Below are 23,686 nucleotides of genomic sequence, written 5' to 3' on the forward strand. Positions count from 1 at the left end.
TTTGCAGAAACGAGTTTTTATTTACACAAGCAAGTCTATCTTGAGATTCTAGTCAACTCTTTACATTTCTAGAATATTTACATGATTTCAAGATGCTTCATGAGTAGAGTGATGAACAAAAATTACAAAGGCTGTCAAAAGCTTAGCAAAACAACAACCCATCCTTGTGCTTTAAAACTTATGGTCTAGAGTAATGTAGAAGAAATGTAATGTTAGCACCTTGGTCATAACGGTCATGCTATATATTCATGAAAGAGACACTTTTAGAAAGCAGTAGGTATTTCAGAGGTGACCGTATCCAGAGGCTGCCAATGACAATTCATGAGTGAGTCATAGAGTTCTTCACTTCTCTCCATAAATTCTCTGTTCATTTCATCAATATCCAGATGGAGCTGTGGATCTGCAAAAATAAACCCAATAAATAAAAAAATTGGACCCAGCACAAAAGACTTACACAGGCACACAAAAAAGTAATGGCAAGAGCTTCATATGTGACATGTGGTTATTGTTATTACACCAAGTGTTCCACCTCAAAAAACCAACCACACAAACCCTCTGCAAACTGGACTTTAAAATAAACCCCAAACATAACATTAAATTACATTAATGCTTAGGGTTAAAGTACAGATACTACATTACTACTTGGTGAAAAAAATCAATTCTAATAAAACAAACTTGCACAGACTTGTTGAAGGTATTAACCTAAATTATACATCCATTGCTACAGATTTGTGAAATATCACTACCCCTACATTTAAAAAGGGGAGAAAATGCATGCCAGGATATGCTTTCCTAATATCCCAGCATCCAATACCCACTTATTTCTCAGACACAAGGGTGAAAAGTTGCTGAAGGAGTTAGGTTCAAAGTCTTACCTTGACATCTGGTCAGGCTCAGACAGACAATCATGATAAGTAGCAATTCAAGCAGGGAAAGAGCCCTCTGGCATAAGCTAGCATGCCATTATGGTTAGATAAATGATAGGGCATCACACTTTGTTTGGGACAAGGTGGGGGGGGGGGGGGGAAAGAGTTCTGTACAAAATGTAACATCTCTCTTGCTTTTTAGCATATGATTCTGTTAAGCAGTATTGATATTTAACATGCTGTAAAAGATTTAAGAAACCTGTTTTCTACTGAGATATTTAAAGCAGAGTCAAGACTGTAAAGAGCTGGAGAAATTATGAGATGGAAAAATAGCACATCGAGGAAAATTAGCAGAGTGGGACAAAAAGACTATTTTATCTTCATGTAAGAGCAAGTTAGGAGAAAGTCATTTGTCTTAAAGAATGCCAAGTCTGAAATCTCCTAATTTTACATACAATGTAAATTATGTTACAGTCCCAACTTGCTGACCTCTATGCCAGTATTTAGGATAGCTCATTTGGAAATGAAAATGGAATATTTGTACAGACTTTTTCCCATTAACTAGCACTACTTTGTCAGCAGTTCTGTATAGAAATTTTATAAACCCAGACATTATTAGGACCAAACAATTGAAGTATGATAGCATTAGCATTACCTTCAGTTATTAGTTCATCATTACTTTCAGCCACAATTGGGGTCTCCTGAAACAAACAAGAATGTTTGTGTTAGTTTTATAGAAGTGTAATCATTATTAATTCCAGGTGCTTCAGAAATTTTTACATTCCATTATCCGATAAAAGGATTTTCAATGTATTCATTAAAAAAATGTCTTAGAAGCTGTAAAAAAATGGGGTTTTTCAACCTTAATCCATTCCCTTTCTAAAAAAAATAGACATTCAGGAGAAAGGCAATTTTATAGTTTAGTATGGCTTAGAACAACTACAGAATTAAACTATGTGCATTATGGACAGACTTATTAGGATAAAAAATTACACAGATAATGTCAGTCACATTTGGCAAAAAAATACAAGAACAAATGGTACACATTGAGAGGATTATAGAAGTTTAATACTAGAAAAGTGTATCATCTAAAGGCTTGGATTTTCAATCTGCAATTTAGTCCTTATTTTACACATTATCATAGGCTTTACACATGGTTTCCATGTTAAAACTAAAGGGGGGAAATGACATACAGCTCTGTTATAAATTAAGTTCATTACGTAAACTTATCTTCAATGTAAATTCAGTAACATCAATACCTCAAATACAGCTGGAGTCACAATTGAGTCTCTTATAGCAGAATCTCCAATAGCTTGCATGTTGTCATAGGAAGGATAGCTATAGTTGTAATCAGCATAAGGATCATAACCCCACTGTGAGTAGTAGTTCTGATAATCTTGACAATAATCATTATAGTTATAGGACTGAAACCGCTGGAAGTCTGCTTTCATTCTAAAAAACATTTTAAAGTGTATAATTAGAATTTAAGAATTGGATGTAAAACCGATTTTAGTTTAAAATTAAACAATTCAATAAGTCTTTGTACATCAAATTATGAAGGTGAACATTTCTCTGAAAGTTGCCAGAAATGAAAGGGTGAGGAAATCACTGCACAGTACTTTTCATCTGTGTTTATACAGAAGTAAATGGTTTCACCTCTGCCAATACCAATAGTAATTACTATCCTGGGTAAAATCCAAATCCATGAGACTACTACTACTTCTATCCATTTACTTTAAAGTAAGTTTCAGCACCAGCATAAACACAGTTTCTGCAGCTAAAGCCTTGTGCTCTGCTATAGATTGGTTAATTAGTACTTAGACAGCTATCAAGTACAGCTGCTTTAAAGCTACTTTTTTTTTTTTTTTTTTTTTTTTTTTTTTAAAATTAGCCCTTTGTTTTGTGTGGCTAATTACTAAATCTTTGTGGGGGGAGGGGAGGGAAGAGAGGGAGAAACTAAACAAAAAATCCCAAAGAGATCCCAGATTACATTTTAAGGAGCATGTGACACTTTTTTTCTTAAAAAAAAATTCCAAAACACAAACACACACACTTCCCTCCTCCAACACACACACTCCACCTGAACTTGTTTTGCATAGAGACTGGTTTGGCATTCAGCAGCTGCCAGAGTTTATTTCCCATCTGAAAGTTATAATCCTGTTTATGACCATCATTGCCACAACAATTTATGAAGTCAGAGAAGTGGGGAATAAGCAGCAAAAGCACAAACTCTAAAAAGGAGCCTGATTCATTTACTAATAGAGCATGAAGGAAGAAATGTAAAATAGTTGTTTGACAATTTTTTCTTCAAAAAAATTAGAAAACTCCCCATTGTAGATTCATCTGATACTCATTCATCATTATACACTATACAATGAAGTCAGATGGACTGATTGCACATTCCAGAGACATATCAGATTTTCCATATTTAATACCCAATGCTAAATGTGGCCCTGTACAGGCAGACTCCTGTACTTGTACAGCCCCCATTTACTTTGATAGTTCTCTACACAGACACAGAAAAGCCAGTTGTACGGTCCGCCCCTTAACCAAGAAAGCAAAACTAAAAGAAATAGACATTTTGTTCATAACCTAACAGTTTAAAGACAATGGTATCTAGCTCTCAGACCAGCTTTGGGTACTGCCAACTTGAAATAGAAGATTTATCTCCTTTAAAGGGAAAGAGATAATATTTTTAAGGTCTGGGTATACCTAGAAGAAAAGGGAGCTTCACTTTTGGATATTTCCACTGATTAACAGGAATATAAGGCAAGGTAATGTAAGTATGTTTAGGAGGTTTCTTCCTCTTTGTTACATGCTATTTCACCCATGTACTGGATGAGAGAGTACGTCAATTTGATATCAACCTACCCAAACCTAACTGGTAAAAGCAGGGATTGCCTCAAAAAGTGTATATAACTAAGAGTTTAGGAGGCAGAACAAGGAACCTTTTAAGAGTGGTTCACAGTCCTCACTTGCATGTTAAGAGCTTTGAAGTCAGGAATCCTTGGACAGCAAAGAACATTGATGGAAGTTGGTGTATTTTCTGTATATTGCATTTGGGATCTAGTTTTGGCTTTTGTACTATAGATTTTTTTGTTCTCCCTGCTTAAGAGTGCTCCTTCACTTCACCAGATCACTGTAAAATAAACCCTGTGCTATTTTCATTGGAAAATTTTTTTGTATTTACTCTGTAAGGCCCTGATCCTGAAATCTCTTATGATGTGCTTAACTTTGCTATTATGAATAGCCACATTGACTTCAAATGGGACTACTCACAGTAGTAAAGTTAAGCATGTGCTCACTTAGGTGCTTTTGAAAAAAATTTGCCCCAGGATTCGGGCCAGGCTCTAGGTACTTCATGGTTACCAGACAGGAAAAGCAGATGGAGAAGCACTAACTAGAAAAAATGCAAAACTAGATCTTTTATGTCATAAACTATGGGATGACACCACCATGACAGTAGATGAGATATGCTTTGACAAAGTGAAGCTACCTTTAATTCCTGTATCAGTACAAGACTGATTCATTACCTTTTAGAAATTCCTATACTCAGTCGGATTCGTTTTCCACCTAGACCTGGTGCATTTTGGCAGTCTTGCAGTGCTCTCATCTGATCACCTTGTTCACCAAATCTGACAAAGCCATACCCCCTGCAAATTCCAAAATGTAGATATTTTAGTAATTCCAGTATACACGCCAATTATAACAGAGTTAATAAGTTTAGTGTTTTCTTCTGCAGACAAAACCCTTATTTAGCATTGTAGCTACTATGGCTTACAGTATATATTTGCTTTAACTTTTTTGTTTTGTTTTTAAACACCCAAGCTAAATGCTTTCTCTCAGAGCTCAAAGTTGTGTCAAAGAGCAAATACTGACAGCTGATTGCAGTTAGATTAATAGAGCAAGTTTCTTTTAATGGCAGTTCTCAACAAAAGAATAATTAAAAACAACATGGTTACCTGTGTATCTAGGCACACTCCATATTAATGGAGTATATGGCAACTGATTTACCCTCATCTTCAATTAGTGTTAACCATGAGCTATTAATTTACAGTACTTAGCCTTTTAAGAAGAAAAGTTCACTCTCTCAGTATTTTGGGTTTCTTGCCTGCAAAGTGTACTGTGATCTTAATAGGGAACCAGCAACAGAGAGTTATAGTCCCAGCCCTGCCACTGATTCATTGGGTGGCCTTGGGCAAGTCACAAACTCTCTCTGGGCCCTTTTTGCTGCTGGTATAAGTAGGTTCAACTCCACTGACTTCAGTTTATGTGGCCCCTTGTCTAATTTTCCCCACCTATCAAGTGGGGATAATACTTAGCCCTCAGTACAGCTCCTGATTATGCACAGGTGCACTGCTGGGCATGAGCAGAGCCCCATTAATTCAATGTACATCTCCTTTGCCTCCCCAGGTAAATTTTATGGCATGCAAATATGTGCACAGTGAAATCACAATTTAGCCTATTGCGTGTCCAATCCAGACAAAGACTTGAAACAGCACAAGGGATTTTCCTCTAATACTGCTTTGTTTTTAGACTCTAACCTCTGTTCTACCTTCTCTTTGACTTGGGAGGAGACCCCAAAAACCCCACAGAAACATGATACAGATTTAAGTCTGACTAAGTGGTTTACAAATAACTGTCTACAGTCCTTTTATAAGCAGCATTTTGATTATGTAAAAATTACCTGGAGTATCCCAGTAGGTCTGTGGCTATTTTGCAGTCAATGCATGTAGGGTACCTTTTCACAAAATAGTCATAGAGCTGAAAATCATCCACTTCAGGAGTTAGCTCTCCTACAACTATTGAGAAATCTGGTCTAAAAAGGATTGAAAAGAAATAATCAGATTGCAAGAATACTGAAATCTTAAGAGACTGGTCAGAAAGCTTTTAATTAGTTATTGCATATAACAAATAACTATGGGACTAATCCTGCAAACACTGTGGTCTTCTATAGCACTACACACACTGTAGTGATCCTTGCACTTGGCAGTGCTCATGTTTGCAGGATCAGTCCAAGTCTTGTAGTACAACCACTGTGGCACAATTTTCTCGAAGATAATGAGCCCAGTCTACTTCTCTAGCTAAACAGGCTTTATTTCTGCTTTGAGAGAGAGCAGATGTCCAAGTCAATCCACCTTAAAAAAAAACAAAAACCCTCAACCAAACCAAACAAAAAAAAAACTGATTGGATTTTACTCTCTCTTAGTAAGGTAAGAGGAAAGAAGAGATGCGATAAAAATACGAGCAACAAATGAATAAATGTATATTTATGGATCTCAAAGTACTAAGTAAAAAGGTAACCCAAAAAATATACACTGTTGGTGTCCTTCACGTCTCAAAGATTTAACAGCAGAGCGGTGTAATGATATCTCATTACAAAGACTATTACTTTTACAAAATATACTAGCATAAACAATACTTGGCACTTACATAAGAACCTCCATTTAAGAATCTCAAAGTATTAATTCACTGCTCACTATTGATTTAGATGGATTGTTATGGACAGGGGCTAGTTCTTCTGGTCTGTTTCAAGAGCTTTTTACCTGATTGGAAGATTAACAACACTAACATAGTCTGTTCTTCCTGCTTTTATTTTGTTCTTTTTCTTTCGCTTTTTCTGTGGTCCTCTCCACCAGCTATAGGTTTGTAGGGACTCTCTTTTGTTCTTTCCCATTGTATCCTGCTGGGATGAAAAAAAGCTTTATAGTACTTAGTCTCATTTAAATTCCTCCCACCCACTCCCCATCACCACAGGTGATTTCCCCATATTCACCTTGCCCTTGAAAGAAGCCTGGGGTCCCATCTCTCCCTCCGCCTCCCATGAGGGAAAGCAGCCTCTGGGGAAAACGCCTGGCAAAAATAACAGAGCCAAAGGATTGTATGAACAGCCATATTCCCCTGACTTGTCAATCTGGCTAAAGGATTGAAAGCGTCCTCTTGGAGTTTAAAAAAAAAAAAAAAAAGGTAAAATAAAGCAGTTATCCCTCAGATGTTGGCCAATCCTAAATGTTAATCACTTTAAGGACCGGACTGCGCCTAAATGTTCCGTAGGACTTGCTAGAGCAGTGTTTCTCAATGACCCGTCTGTGGACCATCACTAGTCCCTGAAATCTTCCTGACACTGTTTAGGAAGGCAGCAAGCTGGTCGCTGGCATCAAAAAGGTTGAGAAACACTGTGCTAGAGCACTCTAGTAGCATTTTTTTGGGTGACTGAAAGGCACAGCTAGGTCATCACTCTTGCCTAGAATGAGCCTCAACTGGCCCTGCCTCCCTTTTGCTGGGAGCTCTTCCCTTCCTGCTGCTGTGAAAAACTCTCCTCACAGCTAGTTGTCAGTCACTCGCTCAGGCCAAGAACCAAGAGGAGGTTGGTAGATGGGATGCAAGGGGAAAGCAGACAAGAGTCAGAGAGATTCTAATTTGGAGCCCAGGGGAACTCATGCCCAGATGCAGGGCAAAGAAGAAACAGGCAGAAAACATGCCTCACTCAAAAAAGAGGAAGGAGGTAGGGCAACTACAAAGAAGAGAAGGAGGGAGATGGTCGTAGAGTTAATGCAGGTCGCATTCCTCACCTTAAATCTTAAGAATGAGGATTCTCATCCTTAGGGCTCCAAGAGTTAATACATTCGGTATTTCTCAATATATTTTACTTACTAGAAGTAGAACATTAATGTCTGTGTGAGTGCTTGCATATATCCTGCTCAGAGAGTGTTACAGGCAAGCCCCTCCATGAGAACTCACTTTTAAACAATGAGAAGTCCAATGCTTCATGTCAGGTCCCACAACCTGCTTCAGTTGATATAATTAGGTTTCCAGAGCAGGGGAGCGTAATTAATTAGCACATTACCTGAAGGAAGCACAGGGCTAGAATTCACCTACTCAGAGAAATTATTTTAGTTTTATATTCGCTAAGAATTCTGGATATGGTTTAGTATCCCTCCTAAGCACTGTGGACCTGGACTTGTTCTCACCAGATGATCTTACCTGGTTTGCCACTGTTCAGAAGTTTTCTTCACAAGGAATGCTGCACTGCTTCACAATTTATTCTGATCCTCTATTTAAAGAAAAAGGGGAGGAGGAGAGAAGCTTTTATGAAATTTTATGAAAAGTAATTCAACTTAAACTTAAAAAAATTGTTGCTGCACAGCTAGACTTGCATTGCAAAAGCCTAAACTTAATACACTTATGTAGACCACTGCTATTAGTAACCACTGATCACTTGTGGATCAAATCATCATCGCATCATATCGTGACACAGCCTGACTTGGGGATAACCTGGAATGACCACACATATTCACCAAGACCAGTAATTATCTTTCAGCTCTACTTCCACAAACTTCTCTATTCTAGAGGACAGTTGCGAGTTTTTGTTCTTATTCCACCACTGCCTCAAGGTTTTTTTTACACGCATGCACACGCACGCAATTAATTTAAATATGTGCTTGGTTGGTGGGGGATATAAGGTCAGCTTAGAAGTGAAGAAAGATCTATCATCCAAAAGCTTAAAAAGATAGCTAGCTCATTTTTATGGGCCTTTGAGGTTTCCTTGGTTCTTCCTCTCTTTGGAAGAAATTCAAAGATGCCTTGGTTGGTGGTGTAAGTTACAAATCAATAAGAGAGTGCAGAGTGGTACATATGGAAGAGGCAGCTATAGCGGTAAAAGCAACAAGACCGTATAAGGTAAAGCATAGGGAGAATTTTGCCCTCCTGTATCTTTCCTAGCTATCCCCTTCTGCCAGCTTGGTATGCAAATTTCACCCTCTTACTGACTTGTAGCTTACATAGCCATTTAGCACCTCTGAATTTAGCCTCTTATTATTATTTGTATTACAATAGCGGCCAAAGGCCCATTCTAGGGCTACAGCTTTGTGCAGTCATTTGATTAGTTTCAATGCCTTTTCCCTTTAGCTCACTCACTTGCTCTATACAATTTTTAAGGAAAATCTGAAATAGCTATTCACTATGTATTTTCTTTTAAATCATCTTGCTAGTCAAACAATGTTGGGGATAAGAGCAAGTCATTGCACACAGCACTTTCCCTCAGCCTGCCTCAGCCCCACACCGCTCCTGGAAGCGGCTAGCACAGCCCCATGGCCCCTTTGGGGGTGGTGGCAGGGGTCTTGGCGCAATGCTCCTGCCTGCAAGCACCACCACCGCAACTCCCATTGGCTGGGAACAGGAAGCTGTGGCCAATGGGAACTGAGGGGTCAGTGCTGGCAGAGAGGGGCAGTGCACGGAACTACATGCCCCCTGCCCCACCCCCCACCCCCAGGGGCATGTTGGCCCCTTCTGGGAGCAGCGTGGGGCTGCCTCGCTGCACCACAAACCGGGAGCTGCCCGTGGTAAGTGCCGCCCTGCAGGAGGCCCCACCCCAACCCCCTCCTGGAGCCAGCACCCCATACCCCCTTCTGCACCCAAACTCCCTCCCAGAGTTTGCACCCCCTCACCCTCTCCTGTACCCCAACCCCCTGCCCCAGGTTCAGCCCCGGTGCCTGCTCCCACACTACGAACCCCTCAGCCCCAGCCCAGAGCCCGCATCCCCTCCCGAACCCCAACCCCCTTCCTCAGCCCGGTTAGAGTGAGTGAGGGTGGGGGAGAGCGGCAACAGAGAGCGGTGGGATGGAGTCAGCAGGGCAGGGCCAGATCCTGGGTTGTGCTTAAATTCAAAAAGTGCTCTTGAGCATGAAAAAGGTTGGAGACCACTGCTTTAATCTTTTCAGGATCAGCACTTCACTTTGAATTTCAGCAATTAATTTTTTAACAATATGAGAGACTTTACAACAGCACTCTACTATTAACTCTTTCCTGATAGAGATAGATGTCATTTTGCACAAATTATGAAGTGCACAGATTAGCAAAATGTGCATCAGCAAGGTTTTACTATAGTTCTGCTATTTAAAGAGACAGAGCCAACAGAATTCCACTTTTGTATAAAAATATAAAATAAAAAATTCTAATACTAGGCCTTTAGATTAAAAACTGTCCAATTTACTTTCGACCACTTATGCTGTTTGTTTTTGGACTTACCACTCTGTGTGCACATTTAATGCAAGCTGCAGCACAATTTAAAAAAAGCTATTTGACCGCAGAAGAATTGTATCAGAAAAAAAAGTGATGCAATAATATCTTGATCACAGTTATCATGGTCTTCTATACGAAACAATATTTTTGATATTTTATTCTCTGAGCTTGATAGTTGTCATCTGATCTTTTCACTGCAATTCAAACAAATTTAAAAAAAGTTAGAGGTATGCACATTGATAGGGTACATTACTTTTTCATACTAACATTAGCTACATAGGTAATTTACCATTTAGTTATTAAGGTCCCAATCCTGGAAAGACTTGCACGCTTAACTTCAAATGGGACTACTCACATTTAATCTGAAGCATGCATGTAAGGGCTTGTCTACACCTAAAAGTTGTGTCTCTTTAATTATATTCATATAGTTAAAATGACAAAAATACCCTAGGGTGAATTTAATTATATTTGTATCAAAATGCTTAGACTAGTATAACTTATTCTGGGTTGGGAAGCAAAATAAGCTATACCAGCATAAAGCACCTTTATACATGTCTAACTGTATCCAAAATACGGCTTATAACTGTATAGGTAGAAAATTTCACCCGCTGACAATCCTATCAGTAAAACTTTTTTAGTGTAGACCAGGCCTAACTTTTTCAGGCAGTAGCATGAAGGAAAGATTTTTGAAAGTAAGCTAAAAAAAGGACCATTATGAGACCTCGAAACTGTACGTCACTATATAAAGTAAAACAGAGGGGACACTCTCGGGCTGTGTACGGGTGGGTGCTTGGGCCAGGCTCAGTGGGGCTGGTTATAGTTGATGGGGTGGGGAGGGGGGGGGCTGCCTGTGGTTTGCGTGTGACGGTATTTGTGTTGCCTGGTAAAGGCGCAGGGAGCCCCCCGGGCAGGAGCGTTTAAAGGGTCAGTGCGGGGGGGGGTTGGGGGAGTTTTCACCCGCTGACCCAGGGCGGCCGTTTGACCCCCGAGGGCAGCGACGCGACCCCCGACGGTCCCACGGGCGGATTCCCCCGGTGACTCCCCCCCGGGCTGCCGGCGGTGCGGCGGCGGGTCAGCGGGCGGGGCTGCCCGGGGTGGGGGCGGCAGCGGCCCCGGGAAAGGCCCGGGGGGCAGGGGACGGACGGACGGACACCGCCCCGGGGGCGGGGGCGATAACCCTGGGGAGCGAGAGAAGCCCCCCCGCCTCCCCCCGCCCGCGAGGCCCTCACTCCCCCCCGGCCCGGTCCCGGCACTAACGTCTCCCATCCACGACGTCGCCATAAGGAGCAGGACGGGTCCTACTTCCGCCCCCGCCCGGGACCTCACGCGGAGGCTGCCCCTAGCAACGCCTGTTTCCCCAACCCCAGGGCCCTACCGCGCACTCCTGTCCGACTCCGGGTCTCCAAGGGCTGCACCCTGGCTAGGAAACCCGAGGGGTGGGCCGCGGGCTCGGGGGTGTCCGGGCCTTGTCAATGCCGGCTCAGGCAGTGCCTGGCCAGCCTGTGCGACGGGTACGTGGAAGGACCCCAGGCGTCGCCTCCCAGCGTGGGGGAAGGAGAACCGGGGTGGCGCCGGGCAGATGGAGCTAGTCGGTGGCTGTTACGAGCAGATTCTTTTCGGGTTCGCGGTGCGGCCGGGGGAGGTAACGGCGCCGGGGGGGCGGCGGCAGCTGCTGGTGGTGGCCCTCCCGTCCCCCCGGGGTGTCCCAGTCACTTACCGCGGAGGTGCGCGCGCCCGACGCTGCCCGCCTCGGCGCGGGCTTTAAGCGGGGTGGCTCCGCGCGCGCGCGACGCCGCTGGGTTCCCCCTGCTGGGCGCTCGTGGCCGGTGCGGGGAGCGGCGCGAGCTGTGAGCCGGGCGTGGCTGCTCGCAGCTGAGCTGAGCTGATCAGCGCCGGGGCCCGGCTTGCAGCGGGGGATGCCGGGAGTCCTGCCTGCTGCACGCGGCGGGCGGGCGGGCAGCCAGCACTGACCTCGCCAGCTCCATGTCAGCCCTCCCTGCCCCTGGACCCAGCCACATGCCTGGGGGCCTTGTCCCCTGCGGGGCTCTAAAAGCAGGCGGCTGCAGGGGGTATGGCCACACTCTCTTTGGCCCAGCCACCTCTAGAGGGGCACAGAGTGCCACGGTTTTTATGATTATCATTTAGTATGTTTATTGTGGTCCTTAATACCTAACAACCAACCCAGAACGGGGTCCTGTTTTGCTGCGCATTGCCCAGACATAGAACACCAGATGCTTCTGTGATCTGAAGCATTTACACCAGGGGTCGGCAACCTCTGGCATGTACCTCGGCCCGTGCCGCTTCCCGCAGACCTCATTGGCCTGGAGTGGCCAGTGGGAGCCACGATCGGCCGAACCTGTGGACACAGCAGGTAAATAAACTGGCCCAGCCCACCAGGGTGCTTACCCTGGCAAGCTGCGTGCCAGAGGTTGTCGACCCCTGGTTTACACCCTACCTACAGGGGGGTGGAAGGCATAAAACATATCTGCAGAATAAACTGTGATTTTGCAGCTAATGGCATATTAGTTCCACAATTTACTACCTCTGCTTCAGCTATCCAGGGAAGCATCAAGGCTGCATATTAAGGGTGGAGAGGGGAATGTCAAGAATATAGAAATGTAGAAGTGTAGTCTGGAAGGGCCCTCAGTAGGTCAGCTTTTCCAGTCCTCTGCACACAAGGCAGGACAAAGTAACTAGCCCATTCCCGACAGGTGTTTGTCTAACCTGGTCTTAAAAACCTCCATTGACAAAGATCCCACATTTTCCTTAATGTCCAGCCTAAATCTCTCTTGCCACAATTTAAGCACATTGCTTCTTGTCCTGGCCTCAGAGGTTAAGGAAAACAGTTTTTCACCTCCTCCTTGTAACAACCTTTTATGTATTTGAAAACTGTTATCACCCCCACCTTCTCCTGAGCCGCCTTTTCTCCAAACTAAACAAATCCAGTTTTTCCAATCTTTCCTCACAGGTCGTGTTTTATAGACCTTTAATAATTTTTGTGATCCACTAAATAACCCCTAGATTCCTTTCCGCAGTACTCCTTCCTAGGCAGTCATTGCCAAAGTGCTGAAGGAGAAAGGGCAAGACTGGCTTGGATTTTCCTAAGAGCCTCGACTTGTCTCTTTCTTCTGAAAGCCGTAGAACCTCTTTCCACACAGCACCAATCCACCCCCATCACCAGTTACAAGCGAAGCTCTGGAGACCGGAGAGTTGTTAGGTTGATGGTGTCATTCTAATCATAGAGTGACCACTAGGAAACTTCCTTCACAGGGTCCCATTAGATTTGTAACAGAATATAACGTTTCCGTATGTTTGGCAAAATGAGCATGGCTAGTTTTTGCTATTTTAAAAATTAGGCTTATACTATGATATTGATAATCTAATCATAGACAAGTTAGAACATATCACACTGGGTGTGTTTCAAAAAAGGTTCATTTTATATTTTGTTTTCAGAACTGGACGCCTATCCCTGACTTTACCCATCATGCTCACACTGCCTCATTATCAGCAGTAGCTGTGAATAACAGATATGTAGTCACTGGTAGCAGAGATGAAACAATCCAAATATATGACATGAAAAAGAAGATAGAACATGGGGCATTGCTGCATCATAATGGTAAGGGAACTTTTCTTTTTAGAGGTATTAATTACATGATTTACTGATGGGTGTGTTTCTGTAACAGAGAACTGTCAATTTTTAATGGGGCCTCAGTTGAGATACATTTGAAATGGATTAAGGAATTATCAAATGCATATAAATAAATACATGTGACTTTAGAGAGTGAGGGATCAGACAGAATTCAAAATTGTATGCTACTACAGACAAGGACAATAGAGGAGCATCAGTGATTTAAATATGGTAGTTAAACTTATTTTCATGAATAAATATATAGTAAGTAAGCCAGGTTTCATCTAATAAGCAGAACAAAAGGCTGGCATGTTTGGATGTTAAAGGCAGGCTGTTCTTTCACTGATAGAGAGGCATTGCTGCATGTTTTGTGCATGCATTATTCTTGCAAATAATGTATGAGGTGTACTTATAACGTTGTAATTCCTAGATAGGTATTATGTAAAAAGGTATCTGTTATAGGTGTGATGCAAAATGAAAACAATTTAAGTGACTTTCATTTTTCACTTCAAAATACAATTTCATATGTGAGACTTTATTGGAAGGTATACAATTAAGTTTTAAAATATTAGCATGTCTTTAAGTGAATATCTTGATGTTTTATATAAAACTATTTTTTGTGTAGTATTTTATTCAAGATGTCATAATGTAGATTAATAGTGCTGATCTTGTTCTGTAGGCACAATAACTTGCCTGGAGTTCTATGGGAATGCACACTTACTGAGTGGAGCAGAAGATGGATTAATTTGTATTTGGGACACAAAGAGATGGGAATGTCTGAAATCCATTAAAGCACATAAGTGAGTCTTCTGAACTGCTTCTTCTTAGATATTTTTGGCTATTTATGTGACAAAGAAAATACATGATTAACTTTTTGTTGTTGACGACTTTATTAGGGGGCATGTGACATCTCTTTCTATTCATCCTTCTGGAAAATTAGCTTTGTCAGTAGGAACAGACAAAACATTAAGGTGAGTCAAAACTGGCTGAAAATCTTATTTAGTGAAATTTACTAAATTATCTTATTGAATTATAAGCAAGGATTATATATTGGGACTAGACGGTGAAGCAAGGATCAGGAAAACATCTGTGATGCTGTTGTCAGTTAACATATGTAACAGTGTATGTTTTCACACTTGCAGGATTCCTGGTCTGTCAAAATGTACCTTTTAATTTAACTTTGTTTTATACTAGGCAGAGATTGTGGTTGGGATAAGGGTCACTCTAGAATCTAGACAGAGTACATCTGTGCCTTAGCCTACACTTAAATTAGGTCATCATAGCTATGTCAGTCAGGGATGTAAAAAAAAACAACCCACACACCTCTGACTGACATAGCTATGCCAACCTAATCCCCAGCGTAGATGCAGCTATGTTGATGGCAGAGGGCTTCGTCAACATGACAATAACCATCATTCAGGGAGGAGGTGTTCCATCAGTCTAGTCTGCATCAGTACTAGGGAGTCATGCCGGCATAATTATGGTGATGTAGCTATACTGGTGAAGTCTCCATAGTGTAGCTGTACCTAGCACTTTGAAATTTCCTCTTAGCTCCATTGAAATATTAAAGAGTTAATATTCATCCTGTTGACTCTGTAGTATACAAAACTGGCCTTTTAACACAAAGGAGTAGGGAAGCCCACCTTTATCAAACTGCTAGATTGATGTCTTCTGTTAGCCTCAAGACTGATGTCAGTTGCAGATGGAACAAGTGCCAACCTTTCAGGGAAGAATACAAAGCTAAGAGATTGGTGTTGGGAGGAGGACTGGATGGCCTGCTCTAGATGGGAGTGCAGACTATTACATTTTTTAAAATAGCAACAGCATTTTAAAGTATTTCTTTTAAAGAACAGTGCCAGTGGCAGTCTCGGGCACATGCTGCCACTCCTCCCCCCCCACCCCCACCCCCAAGCACCAGCGGTGGTCCCGGGCTGTGTGCCCACCCCTCCCCAACCCCCCCAGCACCAGCAGGGTCCCCGGCCACGTGCTGCCCCTCCCCACACCCACACCTGTGGAGGTCCTAGAGCACCTGCGGTGCCCCTGAAGCCCCCCCTCCAGAGCACCCAAGATTTAGTCAGGGGTATATAGTACCTGGTCCATGACTTTTACTAAAAATACCTGTGACTAAAACATAGCCTTACCAATGGTTAGTAAATGGTACTTTAATTTCTCTATGCTATTTTAAGTGATGAACATTGAGCCCCTTTTTGGTATTTTACAGAACATGGAATCTTGTAGAAGGACGATCTGCCTTCATCAAAAATCTGAAGCAAAGTGAGTGTGTCAATCTAATCTGCAAAATATTTATTAAAACTAAAATCAGATGAGTTCCTTTTGTGTATGTGCATGTTTGTTTAAAGGTACACTGGAGTAGCCTTTGGTTTGCAAATGTTTGACTTTTTAATTACGGTAATTCCCTCTGCTCTACCTTCTGCTGAATATCAAAAGCACATATCCTCAATACAGACATTGCCATGAATAGGCTATAGTAATACTATGGCAGAAATCTTATTTCTTTCTTCAAATACACATTGTTAGGCTAAAAATCATTTTTTTAAAATTCTGTACCTCTTTTAATTATAACACTTTAGATTATCAAAACTGAAAAATTTAAAAAAATAGTTTGCTATTTATTCTGGTAGTAGTAGTAGTATTTGTATTTACTTTCTGCATTTATTTCAGCTTGGACATTGAAAATAGACTAGACAGTTTCTAAAGATTTTTACTTTTAGATTCTTATGCACTAACATGAATTTGGGTTGCAAAGACTACAGAAAAATGTTTGTTTTAAAATATAACTTTTTATATTTTCTGGTTTTACTTCTTTGGAACATTGATTTTTGGTAAGATTTTGTAAAAGCTTGTTTTTACAAAATCTAAATTTTGGAACCCAACAATGTCTTTAAAAATCTGTTTTGCTACTACTAGATTTATTCCAGGAGATATGAAGATTTGTTATGATTTCCCCTTCTGGGTGGTAATATAATCCTCTTATCCTGAAAACACACATGCTTACATTTACTACTATGAGCATCATTGAAATCAATAGTACTACTCCTGATAATAAATTAAGCATTGGCATAAATATTTGCAGGATTGGGGTCATATACATTGCATGTTAAAGATTCCAGAGTGAAGATGTCAAGAATGAGATTCAGAGTTTTTAAATTATTATTAAGGCAAAACTTATGGTCTTTCTGGTTGCTTTTTTATTTAAAATTGGTCAGATGCACACATAGTTAAATGGTCCCCCAGTGGAGAGAAGTATGTGGTGGTCATAACTAATAAAGTGGATGTCTACAAACTTGAAACAGCTTCTGTCAGTGGTGCCATCACAACTGAGAAGAGAATTTCTTCAGTTAGATTTATAACAGTAAGTACATAAAAGAAGGGGGTGGGAAGCTAAATTGTTTGAATTACTTTAGCCTCATCGGCATTTTCTTCTCTTCGTCTTCAAGGATTCTGTTCTTGCTATTGCCGGAGATGATGAAGTTATAAGACTGTACAATTGTGACTCACAAAAGTGCCTTTGTGAATTTAAAGCTCATGAAAACAGGTATTTTATATTTGTCCTGTTAAATTGTTTTAAAATTTATGGCAGTGCTGAATACACGCTACTGCCTGGTTAGTGGCAACATTGAGAACATCTTGGCTTAATACAGTTTATTTTTATTTTTAAAATAGAAAGTAAACTGCCTTGTTTCTGATGTACTGAGTTGAAAATTCAATACAGATTTGTGCATTCTCACTGAGTGTGAGTGTACACCTACTGTTATATGAAACATGAAAGAATCCCTGTGTGAGATTTATTTTAATATCTCCCCACTGGATATAGATGATGATCTTTTTATATATGTTAAATACAGTATGTTGTGTGTATGTGATTTTAAATTGTCATGTCAATATTTTCCAACAAGAGCATGAGCTCACATCTTTCGTGGATGTATTCTAAAAAGATATGGATTTATACCTCCAGATTATGATTTTTTTATCCATAAAATAGTTACAGCACAGGCACAAGAATTGCATAATGACCTATTTTGCCCCACCAGCATGCCTCAAATCAGTTCTTGAGGAACTACTTTTTAAGAATTTCAGGTTTCATTTCTAATCTATTCTTGGCACCAGGGTGCCAAATGGTACTTAGCATTTTTTTATCTTGTTCCCAGAATCTCAACATACTCTTTTTTGTTTTTGTTTTTAATTAAAATTTCAAGCTCTTGTGGTTGAGGAGAAAACCTTGAAAACAAGTAAAACAAATATAAACCGATGCAGAGATGTTTGCCTGCATCTGCAGAGAACTGGAAATTACAGCTCGGAGAGGTGTGAACTGCTCTGTTCATCTAAATGGTCTTAGCTCAGCTGCCCAATGATGATAATTTAATAATCTGTATTGTTCAATATTTCACTGATGGTCAAAATATGTAAGGAAGGAGAGGGAGGTGTGTTTGAAGTATAAATTGCCAAGAAAGGATGGAGACAGCAGAAAAAGAGGTGGAACAAATCTCACTGGAAGAATGTGCTTCTGTTCTAAAACACCGTGTGTATGTCTACGCTGCATGTGGGAGCAAGTCTTGCAGCTCAGGTCCACAGACCTATGCTAGCGGGGCTTGCACTAGCACACTAAACATAGCTGTGTAGAGAGGTGGCTTTGGCATAGCAGCTCAGGGTCTCAAGTCCACCTCAACCCTCAAGTTTGAGAACCCGATCTTCAGCCCAAACCACAATGTCTATGCAGGTATTTTGACAAACATGTACCAGAACTTAGTTGCTTTGGTAGTGTCTGCACCTTTTCCTGGTCTTCCCCTCAAAGCAGTCATGAGTCTTGTTCAGCACCAGATACTAACTCAAACAGTTGTCCATCAATGCTAATTTTTAGATTGGAAATTTTTCTAAAAGATGTGCTCTAGGAATTATTTTGGGAAAAGTTATGGCCTTTGTTATATAAGCGGTCAGATTAGATCACAATGGTCCCTTCTTATGCCATTTTTTTCTATTTTTATTCATAGATTCTAAGGCCAGGAGTCTCTTATTTCTTTAATGAATCCACATAAGCATTGACTAACAGGCTGTTACCAATTTATAATCTTGCAGTGGTGTCCAAATGGACACCCATGTAAAATAGCACAGTTAGACTCCATCCAGACCAGTAGAAAGGGAATCTTATGTGTTCCCCATTATCATTAAAGAAATACCAAGTACTCTGTCTTAGTTTAGGTGCCAATTCAGCAAAGCACTTAATCATATGCTAAAGTGCTGTTGAAATCAGTGGGTGTTCAGCATGTGCTTAAAATTAAGCATTTATGTGCTTTCCTGAATTAGGGTCCTAACAGTCCTCAACATGCATTTTTCAAAGGCACATCTTGCTCCAAATGGCAGAATACAAAACAGATTAGTCCTGTGCATGAGCTGTATCTTACGTGCCTAAATCAAAAATATTCACATAAAGCATCCATAGTTTGTGGCTCTCTAGATGACGTGTAGAATGTTCTCTCTTCATTTTTAAATTCTAACAACTTCTTACCATTTGTCCTTATTGTTTGAAGCCACCTTTCATGGTATTAAGTATCCAGGTATTATATTTTGTTCTAGAATAAAAGACATCTACAGTTTTGAAAAGGAAGGACTACAGGTTATCGTTACTGCATCCAGTGATGGATACATTAAATTGTGGAGTCTTGAACTCGATAAGGTTAGTATATTAACAACTCATGGAAAAATTCTGGAGAACTAATTTGCAGGTTAACATTAGGTTTTAAAAAGCATGCTGTGACAGGTTCCCCCTGGGGTACCTCCTGGAACTGGGGTACCACAGAGCCCCCCGACCCACCAGCCTGGGCTCCCTTTACACTGTATTGCTGTGACAAGCTCTGCACTTTCACCAGAACACATATGGGTAGGGACATACCCAGCCACAGTTACATGCAGATGCTATGATCAGCCCTGCATGGGAAGGCTCCAGCTAGGGAACTTCGCAGATACTCAGGCAAGCGGTCCAAAATTATACCGTCTTGCACTATGCAGGGAACTGCACAGTATAAGCTCATTAAATTCGCCCCCTCCCTCAATGTGGAGAGGAATATACAACAGCTTTATGCCCCGAATTATGACTCCCACACACTTGTTTTAGATATAGCAAAAAAGTTTGATGGCAAAAGATAGATTTTAAGTGATTATAAGGGATAGCAAACAGATCAAAGCAGATTACCTAGCAAATAAACAAAAACGCAGACTAAGCTTAATATACTAACGAGATTGGATATGAATAGAAAATTCTTACCCTAAGTGATGATACAAGCAGGCTGCAGATTCTTAGGAGGCAAGTTCACGTTCATTAGGAACTGGGGAAACTTCTGGGATGGGAGGAGCCTATACAGGAGAGATGGGCTCCACCTAAACCAAAGTGGAACCAGACTGCTGGCACTAAACATTAAAAAGGTTGTAGAGCAGTTTTTAAACTAGGAGATGGGGGAAAGCCGACTGCTGCAGAGGAGCGTGTGGATCGGACACAGACTTTTCTTCGGGGAGAGTCTGATGATAGAGAATCTCCAGGTTATAGTCAGGAGCAGAGGATTGAAGAGTATAATGTAAGGGCCGGATCAGATGATAAACAGTCACATAAAAAAGAATCTGGCACATCAGAAAAAGGCAGGCTAATAAACAGGGACAAGTTTTTAAAGTGCTTGTACACAAATGCCAGAAGTCTAAATAATAAGATGGGTGAACTAGAGTGCCTTGTGATAAAGGAGGATATTGATATAATAGGCATTACAGAAACCTGGTGGACTGAGAGCAATCAATGGGACCCAATCATTCCGGGGTACAAAATATATCGGAAGGACAGAACAGGTCGTGCAGGGGGAGGAGTGGCACTATATGTGAAAGAAAGTGTAGATTCAAATGAAGTAAAAATCTTAAGCGAATCCACATGTTCCATAGAATCTCTATGGATAGAAATTTCATGCTCCAGTGAAAATATAACATTAGGGATCTATTATCGACCACCTGACCAGGACAGTAATAGTGATGATGAAATGCTAAGGGAAATTAGAGAGGCTATCAAAATTAAGAACCCAATAATAGTGGGGGATCTCAATTATCCCCATATTGACTGGGAACATTTCACTTCAGGACGAAATGCAGAGATAAAATTTCTCGATACTTTAAATGACTGCTTCATGAAGCAGCTGGTACGGGAACCCACAAGGGGAGAGGCAACTCTCGATTTAATCCTGAGTGGAGCGCAGGAGCTGGTCCAAGAGGTAACTATAGCAGGACCGCTTGGAAATAGTGACCATAATACAATAGCATTCAACATCCCTGTGGTGGGAAGAACACCTTAACTGCCCAACACTGTGGCATTTAATTTCAAAAGGGGGAACTATACAAAAATGGGGGGGTTAGTTAGACAAAAGTTAAAAGGTATAGTGACTAAAGTGAAATCCCTGCAAGTTGCATGGGCCCTTTTTAAAGACACCATAATAAAGGCCCAACTTCAATGTATACCCCAAATTAAGAAAAACAGTAAAAGAACTAAAAAAGAGCCACCGTGGCTTAACAACCATGTAAAAGAAGCAGTGAGAGAGAAAAAGACTTCCTTTAAAAAGTGGAAGTCAAATCCTAGTGAGGCAAATAGAAAGGAGCACAAACACTGCCAACTTAAGTGCAAGAGTGTAATAAGAAAAGCCAAAGAGGAGTTTGAAGAACGGCTAGCCAAAAACTCCAAAGGTAATAACAAAATGTTTTTTAAGTACATCAGAAGCAGGAAGCCTGCTAAACAACCAGTGGGGCCCCTTGACGATCGAAATACAAAAGGAGCGCTTAAAGACGATAAAGTCATTGCGGAGAAACTAAATGGATTCTTTGCTTCAGTCTTCACGGCTGAGGATGTTAGGGAGATTCCCCAACCTGAGCTGGCTTTTGTAGGTGACAAATCTGAGGAACTGTCACAGATTGAAGTGTCACTAGAGGAGGTTTTGGAATGAATTGATAAACTCAACATTAACAAGTCACCGGGACCAGATGGCATTCACCCAAGAGTTCTGAAAGAACTCAAATGTGAAGTTGCTGAACTATTAACTAAGGTCTGTAACCTGTCCTTTAAATCGGCCGCGGTACCCAATGACTGGAAGTTAGCTAATGTAACGCCAATATTTAAAAAGGGCTCTAGAGGTGATCCCGGCAATTACAGACCGGTAAGTCTAACGTCGGTACCGGGCAAATTAGTCGAAACAATAGTTAAGAATAAAATTGTCAGACACATAGAAAAACATAAACTGTTGAGCAATAGTCAGCATGGTTTCTGTAAAGGGAAATCGTGTCTTACTAATCTATTAGAGTTCTTTGAAGGGGTCAACAAACATGTGGACAAGGGGGATCCGGTGGACATAGTGTACTTAGATTTCCAGAAAGCCTTTGACAAGGTCCCTCACCAAAGGCTCTTACGTAAATTAAGCTGTCATGGGATAAAAGGGAAGGTCCTTTCATGGATTGAGAACTGGTTAAAGGACAGGGAACAAAGGGTAGGAATAAATGGTAAATTCTCAGAATGGAGAGGGGTAACTAGTGGTGTTCCCCAAGGGTCAGTCCTAGGACCAATCCTATTCAATTTATTCATAAATGATCTGGAGAAAGGGGTAAACAGTGAGGTGGCAAAGTTTGCAGATGATACTAAACTACTCAAGATAGTTAAGACCAAAGCAGATTGTGAAGAACTTCAAAAAGATCTCATAAAACTAAGTGATTGGGCAACAAAATGGCAAATGAAATTTAATGTGGATAAATGTAAAGTAATGCACCTCGGAAAAAATAACCTCAACTATACATACAACATGATGGGGGCTAATTTAGCTACAACGAGTCAGGAAAAAGATCTTGGAGTCATCGTGGATAGTTCTCTGAAGATGTCCACGCAGTGTGCAGAGGCGGTCAAAAAAGCAAACAGGATGTTAGGAATCATTACGAAGGGGATAGAGAATAAGACTGAGAATATATTATTGCCCTTATATAAATCCATGGTACGACCACATCTCGAATACTGTGTACAGATGTGGTCTCCTCACCTCAAAAAAGATATTCTAGCACTAGAAAAGGTTCAGAAAAGGGCAACTAAAATGATTAGGGGGTTAGAGAGGGTCCCATATGAGGAAAGATTAAAGAGGCTAGGACTCTTCAGCTTGGAAAAGAGAAGACTAAGGGGGGATATGATAGAGGTATATAAAATCATGAGTGATGTGGAGAAAGTGGATAAGGAAAAGTTATTTACTTATTCCCACAATACAAGAACTAGGGGTCACCAAAAGAAATTAATAGGCAGCAGGTTTAAAACAAATAAAAGGAAGTTCTTCTTCACGCAGCGCACAGTCAACTTGTGGAACTCCTTACCTGAGGAGATTGTGAAGGCTAGGACTATAACAATGTTTAAAAGGGGACTGGATAAATTCATGGTGGCTAAGTCCATAAATGGCTATTAGCTAGGATGGGTAAGAATGGTGTCCCTAGCCTCTGTTCGTCAGAGGATGGAGATGGATGGCAGGAGAGAGATCACTTGATCATCGCCTATTAGGTTCACTCCCTCTGGGGCACCTGGCATTGGCCACTGTCGGTAGACAGATACTGGGCTAGATGGACCTTTGGTCTGACCCGGTACAGCCATTCTTATGTTCTTATAGCTTGGAATTCCCAGATGTTCCATTCACAGGCTAAAAATCCCTTTATCCTGGGTCCAGCACTTCCCCCAACTCAGTCTTTGTTTCTTAGGTGTTTTCAGGAATCTTCTTGGGTTGGGAGTCAGTGAAGAACCAAGATGATGTCACTCCCCTGCTTTATATAGCTTTTGCATATGGTGGGAACCCTTTGTTTCACAATTTGGTTCCCATGCCAGCCAATGGAAAAATACTGATATCCCAAGGTGGAAACCAGCACCAGGTGACCTGGTCACATGTCCCTGTCATAGCAGCCATTAACTCGGGCGCTGTCTGTAGCATCCTCAAGAAGGCTCCCCAGGTGGAGATAAGCTTCCCCTAAAGCCTATTGTTTCTTCCTAGTGGCTCATTAACTTGAATGGACCCTTCCCAGCCAGCCATCTAAACCGAGAGCATTTTGCCTAGTAGGCATTGCCCAGGAATAGCTACATGTGAAATAGATACATAGTCAATATTCATAACTTCAG

At 41.3% G+C, this 23,686-nt stretch overlaps 2 protein-coding genes across 13 annotated transcripts in view; one reads left to right on the forward strand and one right to left on the reverse strand.

Moving 5' to 3' along the window:
* Positions 1-11,714, reverse strand: LOC123363780 (tRNA selenocysteine 1-associated protein 1-like). Of its 6 annotated transcripts, none has more exons than XM_045005147.1 (10): positions 11,605-11,714; positions 9,894-10,081; positions 7,851-7,920; positions 6,643-6,719; positions 6,413-6,552; positions 5,554-5,685; positions 4,400-4,519; positions 2,126-2,318; positions 1,522-1,567; positions 1-400 (listed from the first exon to the last, which is right to left on the reverse strand). In XM_045005147.1, exons 4-10 carry the CDS (start codon positions 6,670-6,672, stop codon positions 264-266), a joined length of 798 nt encoding a protein of 265 aa, XP_044861082.1. In that variant the 5' UTR covers positions 6,673-6,719; positions 7,851-7,920; positions 9,894-10,081; positions 11,605-11,714; the 3' UTR covers positions 1-263. The 6 variants fall into 6 exon arrangements, with proteins under 6 accessions (XP_044861082.1, XP_044861086.1, XP_044861085.1 ...); XM_045005151.1 differs by having other exon boundaries at positions 6,413-6,549; positions 11,605-11,713; XM_045005150.1 differs by lacking the exon at positions 11,605-11,714 and adding an exon at positions 11,263-11,282.
* Positions 10,651-23,686, forward strand: part of PAK1IP1 (PAK1 interacting protein 1) — an 18,018-nt gene continuing 4,982 nt past the window's right edge. The window contains exons 1-8 of one of the 7 annotated variants that reach the window (XM_045005146.1): positions 10,651-10,669; positions 13,341-13,503; positions 14,195-14,315; positions 14,412-14,486; positions 15,737-15,789; positions 16,743-16,888; positions 16,974-17,071; positions 19,108-19,207. In XM_045005146.1, coding sequence (XP_044861081.1) covers positions 13,461-13,503; positions 14,195-14,315; positions 14,412-14,486; positions 15,737-15,789; positions 16,743-16,888; positions 16,974-17,071; positions 19,108-19,207 — 636 coding nt within the window. In that variant the 5' untranslated portion in view covers positions 10,651-10,669; positions 13,341-13,460. Of the gene's footprint in view, positions 10,670-10,733; positions 10,812-11,154; positions 11,530-11,591; positions 11,612-11,935; positions 11,957-12,048; positions 12,259-13,340; positions 13,504-14,194; positions 14,316-14,411; positions 14,487-15,736; positions 15,790-16,742; positions 16,889-16,973; positions 17,072-19,107; positions 19,208-23,686 lie in introns of those variants that run through there. The other 6 variants (XM_045005144.1, XM_045005141.1, XM_045005140.1 and 3 more) reach the window with 6 other exon arrangements.

Source organism: Mauremys mutica, chromosome 2 (genome assembly GCF_020497125.1).
Source record: "Mauremys mutica isolate MM-2020 ecotype Southern chromosome 2, ASM2049712v1, whole genome shotgun sequence".
Lineage (NCBI taxonomy): Eukaryota > Metazoa > Chordata > Testudines > Geoemydidae > Mauremys > Mauremys mutica.